Genomic DNA, 10,581 nt, shown 5'->3' on the forward strand with positions numbered 1-10,581 from the left:
CACAGAAATGTTTTATTACTTCAATCAAACAACATAACACATGAATGACAAAAGACTTCACATCACAGCCCCAAGCACCGACCTGCAGTGACACGCGTGTAGATTTGCCATTCTAGGCCTGTGTGCAAAATAAAAAAATTATATATAAAAAAAAAAAAAAACATCATAATAGATGGAAAGAAACAAGTAGGAATACTGATTTTTGGTGGAGTGGAGCCAAATAATTCACCAGAGTTGTCAAACCTGCAATGCCACGTACTATACTAACCCGGGTCAAAAACTTGTCGGATCTCAGACCGGAATAGTTGCACTAGTGCATCTTTGAAAAAAAAAAAAAACGTCAAGTTCATCTCAGGCTAGACTTTGACAGAGAGGTAATAGTGTATGAGAAAAACATTCTCCGGCTCACGCTGCATCGATGAACATAACGTAATGTTACATTTTGCATGTATTTGGTAATAAAGATGCACGAGTCAAAATGACAAAAATCCAACATCCAATTTTAGGGAAACTGTTGTTGACATTTGTTTGGTCGGCTCTGTGACATCCAAATTCGGACTCTTGATCCCGTTGGCGCTCGTATGCAGTTCACGTTTAATGACCGCATGGAGAATGACTTTGGCAAAGAGCATCTCGCATCCCACCAAACGTACGCAGTCCAAATCGTGCAAAAACAATACGTGGGCCTTGTACGCAAACATCGAAAGCGCAACTGGATGACATTTATGATCATGTGTTAAAAACACATTAAAAACACTGGATATAAAATCTTGCAAGTTTTGTTGTCATCGGCACCTGGTAAAAACAAAAAAACAAACAAGCAAACAAATCCTAAATAATACTCTTAAGCTCATTCCTTATATACATGTAAAGTACCTCATCTCATTCTTGAGTCTTCCATGTCTTTTGAGCAACTTCTTATAATAGATATTTACTGTATATATATATATATAGTGTAATAAAAAGAGAAAGAAATGGAAAACATTGTGTACCAAGAGGGACTGAATCAAACTGTACTGCTTGGTGGAAATAGGGCTGTAGAAGAAAATGTTTTGCACTTCAAACAAACAACATAGCATGATTGCGTCCATGGTACCTTTGTCCTTCTTCCTTGCGTCGTCGCACACTTGCGTCAAAGAAGCTCCGGATGCGCTAGACGCCATTAACCACTTGCAGCTCATCTCCGACTTTATAAGCCAAGGCTTTGTATCGAGGATGTGTTTCGGCAAAGGATTCTATCATGTCAAACACGCGTGAGGTAGGAGGTGAGCCAGCCTTGAATTCAAGTTGTCAGTCGTGAAGAATTCCTGGCTAAAGGTTGCTTGATCTCAGCAGAACACGGTAGCACTTTGAATGCTTATTAGAGCTGCTGGAAGTCATGTTTTGTTATGCGGTTTGGGCTTTGGACACCAGTCAGTAGCAGGATATAGTAGGCAGTGGACTGTCTTAAACCTGTGGAATGAGAGGAGTTTCTTGTGAATGCAGCATCACATGAGAATATGTGCTGAGAAACACCAAGTTCACGGACTATTCTTATTTTCCCTACCTTGTTGGGTCTTCAACCAGTGAAAAGCCTCCAACGATGCTGACCACATTCCATCTATTCTCATAGCCTCCATAGCTGAGTGTCACCTATTAGAGGAAAAAGCAAGCATCTGCTGAGTTTGCTTTCTCAAACTGACTCAGAAATGGAGACTGTCGTGCTTATTATTTGTTTTGTTCGATAAAGTCACGAAGCTGCATATCTCCCCAAATAGTGTCATTGTTAATGAATCGCATGGTTGTTGTTTTTTTTTTCTTTTTGTACCCCCCCAGTCTATCACTGCAGCCCGGTACCAAATGGCCCGTCGATCGGGACCAGCGGTTGGATACCACTGCTCTGTGCTGTTCTATAAATAAATGCCAATTATCCACAAAAAAACAATTATCAAGTAACATTTTGTACAGAGACTACGCCAACCTTCTTAGGAGAACAGGCGAAGAACACAGAACACACTGACCTGCTCCAACACATTGTCAGTGGGAAGCTTCTGGAGATTCTCCAGATGGGAGTGGAAGAGATGTGTGTCTATTAATTTGACCTCCAGCAGAGCCTCAATAATGTAGCCGATGGTGCAATCATCCGGGAGCCGGATCTTCTCTGCGGTGCTGATGAAATTCCCCAAACTGAAACCACGAGAGAGAGAGAGTTTCCAACTTCAACCTTTATTTCCACAGGGATTTCTCTGCTTTGTGACCTGGGCTGTAGTTAATGAGCACTGCACTAATCGTGCAACCAGTGCATGGACTGTGGCGATTTCACTCATTTCCCAAGCCCCACAGAATATTGTGCACTATGACGGCGTAAAGACCAAAAGAACGATCAGACTCTCTTCTTTCATCAGGAGAAGGGGGGGGGGGGAAGAGAAAAAAAAAAAAAAAAAAAAAAAAAAAAAAAAAAAAAAAAGAGTTTGTCTCGAGCTTATACCGTTCTTTAGTAATCAGCAGTCAAATATTGGCTACTTTCAGCCAAATCTGTTTCTGGAGGGAGAAAAACTGAGAAAACAGCCTTTTTGTGAAAGCAGACGCATCAAGCAGAACAATGACTTTGACGCCGATATTTTTTGTTCTTTCGTGAAAATCTCAAACCTCTGAACATAAAACAACACTGAGAAACTACTTTTGACAGAAAATGTATTTATTTACAAGAATAACTATGTACAGAATTTACATGAGACAAAAATGCATGAAAAAATGGGGCTCCCACACTTGCACTTTTCTTTCTCCAAATTCTCCTCCTCTACAGTTTGCTCAATAGTCCAGGTTTTTATTACCTTCCGCATAAAATCTAGCAAAGTTTTATCCACATCTGGATTTTATTCTTTGGTGGCGGTCTTGTGTGGCTGTCATCGTCCTTGAAACCAGTCCCTACTTCTGGTCGAAGCCCAACCTGTGCAGTTTAGAAACATGACCGTTACTAAAGAATACACTGTTGAAATTGCTGTCGTGGGACGTAGAGGGGAAAAAAAATCATTCAATTACCTCTTTTGTCTGCACTGCTTACTGGAACGGGGGTCGAACGTCTGCTGGGTGCATAACCTGTAAATTTTTAAAAATACATACCGTTAGTAGAGATGACTTTTTATTGATGTGTTTTGCAGGGGTAAAAAAATAAATAAAAATTACTTTTCTTCATCGCCATCGTAAAAGACTTGCGGGTGTTGAATTCCTGCAAGATGGACAAAATCAAAAAAAATTCTAAATTCAAATCAGTACTGGCAACAGATGTTACCGTACTGTGAACTAGTGGGACTAAATAATGTTTTTTATGTAACAAGGATTGAAGGAGCGTGTTTGCTCGCTAAATGTAGCTAACGCAAGCTGCAAACGAGTTACCTTTGTCTCCATGTCATCCGGAGGGATGAAGCTCGGCTGGCGATCCAGAGGGCGTTCACTCATCTGACGACTCCGGATCCCAGTTACTCAAATCCTGGTCGGCAGACGATCAGCTGGCAAGCGGCCGAGGATGTCGCCATTTGGCCCGGCATTTTGGCCACTAGCTTTGCAGCAAAGCGATCTCTCGGAGCGCCATTCTGGCTTGGAGCGTCGTCTTTTATTCCCCCGCGTGATCTAAGGCGTCATTCCTGTCGGTCGCAGGAATATATTTTTTTGCCTTGGCGCAATAAATTTCTAGTTCCGAAGTTTCTAGTTTTGTTAGATTTTTTTTCATTTTGTATTCTCTTTGCCGCCATTATATTTGCCTTTACTCATTGTCTCTTGCACCCCGGCCCCTCCTTATTCTTCCTCTTCTTCCTCTTAGGGAGGGACGTTTACCTCAAGGCATTGTTCCCCTCTACAGGGTGCCGATCCTCATTGCAGTTATCCGGAGGCTCAACAATCACACAAACTGCACAAGACCCTCCCCCATCCATCCCCGTTAAAAAACGCCATTGACGTCTTTAGACGGCATTGGCAGGGAATAGATGGATTTTGAATGACGTCTTTTGACGGCATTGGCAGGGAATGAGTTAAGTGCAACTTTCCTGACTTGGCTGTCAACCTTACCAACTGAAGAGAGAGGGGATCACATCAATTATATGACCTAGGTGGTACCCATGTACCCAGGAAGTAATTTTTTTGAAACGTATTTTGTCAGAGTTAAAATACCGTAATCTCTCGTGTATAATCCGCACACCAAAAATTGACCTCAAAATTCTGGAAAACCCTTCTACCGATGTATAATGCATTTATACAATGCATGATTTCGCGTCTACCCATATGATCAAAATATGAAGTATTATCTGTATTTTCTTTGTGTTTTCAAAGAATTATTCTGAAGTTAAGCACTTTATTTGAACACGTAATACTTTCTTTTTATTTGCTAGCTCTTATTTTGAAATTCACAGCCCTGCTTTTATTTAGTAAATAAGAGAACACACAGTTGTGCTCCCATGTTGGATTACCCAGGCAGAATTTGTAAGATGGGTACAACTCTTCACAGAAAACATGAAGGACCAGGTGAAAGATATTTAATTTTATTTTAATGGAATTCAAATTAAACTGTCAAGCATTTCAGAAAAGCATTATCATTAAACAAAACACAACAATAAAGAAATTAATGATGGTTGTTGTTCAGTCATCAGTCGTATTTAATAAATAAATACATATTTCACAGATTCTGCCTGGGTATATAAATTTATGAGCAGAATTGTGCATCTATGCAGTCATATGTACCCCTGTCATACTGAAATGAAAGTGTAGGCTACACCTTTTTCATAACCTCTAGGTGGCATACTAGAATGAAAGTGTACAACTTTTTCATAACCTCTAGGGGGCAGTGGCATATTGGGATGAAAGTGTACAGCTTTTTCATAACCTCTAGATGGCATTATAAAACGTGATTTTTTTCATTTCCCCCTATACCCATGTATAATGCACACTATTGACTTTGAGTGGGTGGGTGGGGGGGGGGGGGAATTGCGCATTATACATGAGAAATTACGGTACTTTTCCTATCTATAACTTTTTGCTAGTGGTGGTTATCATTAAACATTGTGATTCGCGATCACATTACAGTAATTTTATGTGTGCAAGTCCGTCTCCATGACCAATTATGCCATGACCGGTCTTGCTCACCTCTTCAGAGCGTCCCAGATAGAGGGAAGTGTGCCCAACTTGAGTCCGGATCAGACCACTCACACTAGTCAAATATACTGGACTTGAGGTGTCCAAAAGTTAACTGGGTCCCAAGCACTGCACGGATTGCCTAGTGTTAAGTCACCCTGAGAGTATACAGTAAAACTAATACAAACCAACATTACATGACAGAAATAATGGGTGCCAACTTACTGTAATTAAATTACTTTATTTTTAATTAAATTACTTCACCCACACCAAAACTTTAGAGCATGAGTCGACAGTACGGCGGCATGTTCACGTCCACGGCGCGATCCGTTGTTGTTGTCGTCGCCATGGTAACGAGCGTATCCGGTCGCGTTTGCGTTGGCACGATGAAGGCCAGTGATCGGAAAAAAACGGGATGTGGTGGTATCGGAATAGAAGATTTTATTGCAGTTGTCTGACATAGTGCAATCGTGAAAGAGCAAATTTGTCTTGTAGTCTGATCCGGGCATTACGTGTTCTGTTCCACACCGCCGACATGTTTTTTGGGTTTTTTTTTTAAATAGCTATTGGTCGTCAGATATTTCCAATACTACGTCAAAACACACTCGACGAGGCTAAAAATAAACCAGCTTTTGGATTCAAATATACTGCGCACGCGGCGACGCGGAGTAAATGTCTTTTGCGGAGCCGGGCGAATTATGTCATTAAAGCCGATCAGCATAAAATGGTAATTATCGGCCGATACCGATAAGGCCGATAAAATCGGTGTGAAGTCTCAGTAAAACATCTTAAAAATACAGTGTGTTAAGGAGAGGGCAGCACCTACCTGGCCCACGGACTCATTTTCAGTGCCAGACCTCGGCTGATACAGAAACCCGCTCCACCTGTTGCAAACCAGAACTTGACTGACACCTGAAACGAGAAACAAATTCAACTTAAAGTAAACAAACACGAACATTAAACATCTGGCATTGGTGCTCGTGTGTGCAGTGCTCGTACACAGATCTCAAAACGTTCATTTCGTGACACACAACGTGAATGCAGAATACCAATGTTGGTGTTATAACAAAGCCACGTAAGCCAAACAAAAAAAAATGATTCCATTTAAGCTGCAACACCTTTGAGGGAAACGCATCTCTTTACTTTTCTTGAATTGACTATATATCTCATTCCTCGTCGGTATCAAACTCAATTCGGGTGTAATTACTGACCAATCCATTGCTCTTGACCCTCTCCGCAGCTTCTATAGGATGGTCGAGACTGGGCCGACCAAGGTACACATCCTGGCTGTGGTGGTAGGAAGACAGCAGTTGCAACAGGCTCGGTAGGATCACATAGTTGTCATCATCCACATGACAGAACCACCTAAAGCACACAAACCATTACTCATCACGTTGTTGTCCGGGTCTTCTTCTCAGATCTGACCCCCCACTCACTCACTTCTTCTGAGACTCAATGAATTTGTCATATTCAACAGACATCTTGCAGCAAAGAGCCTGTCGAGTGTGAGCCGCGGAGCAGTTCGTGTTAATGATGTTTACACCTATTAAAAAAAAAAAATTAAAAAAAAAAGAGATCAGAAAAGCTTCAGTTCTTTCTAAATCTATCAATCGTTAGATGAATACTCAACATCTTTAATACTTGATACTTGTCTTTTTTTTTCTGTTCTCTGCTGTGGGTTCTGGAATTTATTGGCTTATATTTGGCATGCATACCTTTTGTCAGCCGCAGCTCTTTGTCCTCCCCGTCTGAGAATAAGTAGGTCTGGAAGGGACAATGACACATTGTTCCAAACGGTCAACTTGCGGCGCACGCGCACACGGCCCTCGTACAATCAGCCCATTGTTTACTCTGGATGGTGAGCAGCGGTGCTGGTAAACGTGAAGCGAAGACCGAGTGAAAATGATGCGCGGCGAATCGCATCATCGAAAATGAGGAGGAATTTAGTCTTCGGCTTCTGTTGTGTGCAAATAAAAGCATTCGAATGTCAACGTGCATATATTGATGCGTCGTTACCGCTGTGAATTGTCTGCTACAAACTTTGGATGTCTTTCATAAAGCGGACCGACTTTATTGACCTCACTTCTGACAGCACCAAAGGATTCGCTGTGCGCGTGTGTTTCGCTTTTTTTGCAACTTTGATTTGAATTGTCCGGAAAAGGTGCCGAGCGTTCGTCGGTGGTGTTTGACAAGGTCACCTTGCTATCGCAGTGTAACTGTGAAGTGCAATGACCGGGATTCAAACAAGTACTGTACATAAATCGCGACATTACCAATAGCCTACACGAATGTACTACCTACGAGATTTTAGGATGACTTCTCAGGTTAAGAGTTTTGATTTTTTTTCCAACAAGTAAAATCATGTTTTCGTAATTTGTGATTACAAAAGAACTGAATGTTCCACGTTCGCGTCCTTCCCATCAAACAATTACTGTACCGCTCACCTGTTCTTTAGCCTGAGATATCCAGGTCTGAATCAGCAGCTCCAGTCTGGACTTGTGGTACTTCCTGGTGGTTTTAACTGCAATAAAAATGTCCTTTAATTCCAACAGGTCCCGTGATCTAGATCCAGGAAGTATTTGGCCTCGTCCTTCAGGGACGGAAACCGCATCGGAGTACGGCCCCCTGTAGTCATCAGTCCCAAAAAGTTCAGTCTCAACGGTACCGTTCAACCGTCCTGAGCTTATATTCAACCCTGTGGCCCGATCTGTGCCCCCGGCAGAATCGGACACTGTGGGAAGCCCACGATCGTGCTGTAAAGCGTAGGCCGGGGTCTTGACCTGAGGTCGGGGCTGGGGCAGGTCCGCCTGGCGAGCCGTGGGTTGGAGGGCTGGGATGAGCAACAAGAGGAGGCCGCAGAGCACGAGAGAAAACAGGAAGCCGACCTTACTGACGCCAACCGACGCTACGTGCATTCTGGCGGGCCGATGGAGACGGCGCATCAGCCTCCGGGGCTGAAGCCGCTTTTGACGCTGCCTCGCCCCATTCTCACTCCATCACACCCAATTCTGCAGGAGTTGAGGTTTTCAGTATTGAAAAGAAAACGCCGACGGAGGATGGGGCGGAGGCTTGCAAGACTTTCCGCAAAGGTTGAATCAAGGCATCTGGACTGTTCTTGTTTGTTGAAGATGTTTCGCCTTGAATCCAAAAGGCTTCTTCGCTCCTAAATTTGAGGTGCGGCGTCTCCCTTAGTTGTGCCTCGGTGGGTGCGTTTCTTGGGAGTGGCCGGTTGCTGTTGTCCGGCCCGGGTAGGGAAACCACCGTCCTGCCTGCCAATCGGCCGTTCACTCGTTTTGTGGCAAAACAGCTAATTAGGGCACGCTTCCCGTCGAACGAGGCAATCTTTAGGGGGGAAAGATTTCAGGACATTGTTAAAAGCAGACGACAGGTAATGCGTCAAATGGCCTCCTCTGTTTAGAGACGGCCTTTCAGCACATCAAAATTGTCCGAAATCAGCTAAAGAAAAAGCAAAAAAATAAAACGTTTTGCTGTTGACCGGTTTTATCTATTGATGAAAAATGTCAGCTGTTAAAGACAATACGCCTTTTTCAGTGCTAAGACAGGCACAATAACGTGACTTTTCGCCCACAGCTCCTCAATTTTGAGTTTTTCGTAGAAAAAGGTTGTGCAAAGTCACAGTTTCGTTTTGATGTCTTAATATAAACAGTGGTTACCTCGAATCCGCATTTACGGCAAGTAGATATGTTAAAATGGCGCGACAACTGCCTGCACATTTATGACTAGAATCGTCAATCTTTCCCTTTAAGTATTTAGCAGTTGGACCACTTCCTTTTATGAGCAGCAGAATAAAATGTGCGTGTTGCTCTCTGCGTCCAAAAAACATTGCCAAGAACACACGAACGGTTACTCTTCTCATTGACTCAAGTGACTTTTGGAAATATTTGCTTGAAATGTAAATGTATTATTCATTGCTATGTTTCTCAACCTCCTATGCAGCTGTGCGAAGGATAGAGACACCAAAGGCAGGCTGAAAACGTTTTTGGGGTCGGAAAGAAGGACGACGGCGGCGGCGAAGGCGACGACGGCACTTGCTCTTCACAAAAACGTCCCGTGAAACATCGGAATTCGCTGTATGGCTCGACGGGCAAGTGCTTTTGATCAACTGCGGCACTTGAACTCGGACACTTAGCTAAGTTAGCTTACTGGCAAACAATCCCAAAGCAAAGCTTACTGGCAAAGACGAAGTCGGAGGTTCGACATTTCTTGTCTCCGTTCCTTTTTCGATTTATGTTCAAACCTCGGCGCGGTTTTCTCGATCACCTTTGCAGATTCGATCGCAGCTCTTGGCGTGGACGCCGATCGCCTCGAACAAACGAAAACAAAGTTGCTTTCGCTGCTTCTCCACTCAGGTTCCAGGACTAATCAAGTAGTGTTTCCGGTAATACCTTTCAAAATAGTACGCGCGTCTCCTTAGTTTTGCGCAGACAGAAAAACATAAAAATCAAATAAAATAGAATATAGGATTAAAAAAATAGAATTGAAACAGTCTATCTTCTTTTGCGTCAGGTAATAATGGAAAATGGTGTCAATTCGCAAACAATTATGGGGAAATGCATTTGTTCTGATTGCCTGCAGTGTTATGGTACACTCCCAAAAATGAGCCGTGAAGTTAGTTGGTCAAGTTTAAAGTCAAAAGCTTCTTCAACAACAGATTCGACACACGGCAGTCTCTCGTGTTTTTCGATACTGTGGTGTCTTACACTATTTCAGCTTTGCTATTAAAATGTTAATATCTGCGAATCGTGATGTCATTCACGCATTTGACTGAAAAAGTTACATTTCTGTGTATTTTTTTTTTTTTTTGGTCTGAAAACTCATGATTAGCTAAAACAAGAATGTAGCAAATAGTAATCACATTTCTGTGTCGAATGAAGGTAAAAATAAATTAGATGACTTCAATTGATTCATTTCACAGAATTAAAATTAAGTTGGGTCAACTTAAAAAAGCTTGTCGGGTACAAATAAAATCATGTTTACAGAATACTAAAGTAATTGCCAAACTTGATAATTCAAGTGACAGTTGAATTAGTGACACGATGGCTAAGTTGGGGGGGGGGGGGGGGGGGGAACTTTTAAAAGTGCATGCCAACTGTTGCCTTGTTATTATTTTTTGAACGTTGAGCCGGGATATCTTTTTTTTTTTTTAATTTTGAAATTTTTTTTTGCGTGTACTTTAATACTTTCTGTGCTCACACTTTGTACTTGCACAGTAGCCATTCCAAAAAAATGACATTACCTCATTTCAGTTCGGCAATAAAATAATATAGTCATCATTAAAAATAACAATAGCAAAAAAAAAAAAAAAAAAATCTGAGAATGTTGAAAGTGCAATTATTGCACGCTTATCGTTTTCTTAAATACTATATTTGTTTTTGTTTTTCAATATGGCTGTTTGTCTCTAATGAGGCCGATTTAGAGAGGGCCCCGACTTCACTGCAGCTACAAATAATACACTCA

General features: G+C 42.1%; 1 protein-coding gene and 1 long non-coding RNA gene across 4 annotated transcripts; both read right to left on the bottom strand.

Annotated features, from left to right (window-relative positions):
* Nucleotides 1-57: 57 nt before the first annotated feature.
* Nucleotides 58-9,498, bottom strand: rfng (RFNG O-fucosylpeptide 3-beta-N-acetylglucosaminyltransferase). 3 transcript variants are annotated; one of them, XM_061706513.1, is made up of 9 exons: nt 9,296-9,498; nt 7,548-8,445; nt 6,819-6,867; nt 6,544-6,646; nt 6,315-6,468; nt 5,930-6,015; nt 2,001-2,166; nt 1,547-1,632; nt 58-1,452 (listed from the first exon to the last, which is right to left on the bottom strand). In XM_061706513.1, the coding sequence occupies exons 2-9, from the start codon at nt 8,043-8,045 to the stop codon at nt 1,377-1,379; spliced, it is 1,218 nt and encodes a 405-aa protein (XP_061562497.1). In that variant the 5' UTR covers nt 8,046-8,445; nt 9,296-9,498; the 3' UTR covers nt 58-1,376. The 3 variants fall into 3 exon arrangements, with proteins under 3 accessions (XP_061562497.1, XP_061562499.1, XP_061562500.1); XM_061706515.1 differs by having other exon boundaries at nt 9,385-9,491; XM_061706516.1 differs by lacking the exon at nt 9,296-9,498 and adding an exon at nt 8,778-8,789.
* Nucleotides 2,461-5,917, bottom strand: LOC133418123 (uncharacterized). The gene is made up of 4 exons (XR_009770419.1): nt 3,376-5,917; nt 3,166-3,208; nt 3,022-3,078; nt 2,461-2,929 (listed from the first exon to the last, which is right to left on the bottom strand). It is a non-coding gene; the product is annotated as an uncharacterized LOC133418123 (long non-coding RNA).
* Nucleotides 9,499-10,581: the final 1,083 nt, after the last annotated feature.

This window comes from Phycodurus eques, chromosome 19, assembly GCF_024500275.1.
Source record: "Phycodurus eques isolate BA_2022a chromosome 19, UOR_Pequ_1.1, whole genome shotgun sequence".
In the NCBI taxonomy this organism is placed as follows: domain Eukaryota; kingdom Metazoa; phylum Chordata; class Actinopteri; order Syngnathiformes; family Syngnathidae; genus Phycodurus; species Phycodurus eques.

What these genes read in the sequence shown, in the direction of transcription:
- rfng (XM_061706513.1), bottom strand. Translation starts at nt 8,045, where the DNA reads ATGCGCCGTCTCCATCGGCCCGCCAGAATGCACGTAGCGTCGGTTGGC. An exon ending in TATCTCAGGCTAAAGAACAG is followed by an intron (nt 6,868 to 7,547) that starts GTGAGCGGTACA and finishes TGTCCCTTCCAG; the next exon opens with ACCTACTTATTCTCAGACGG. An exon ending in TTCATTGAGTCTCAGAAGAA is followed by an intron (nt 6,469 to 6,543) that starts GTGAGTGAGTGG and finishes TGTGTGCTTTAG; the next exon opens with GTGGTTCTGTCATGTGGATG.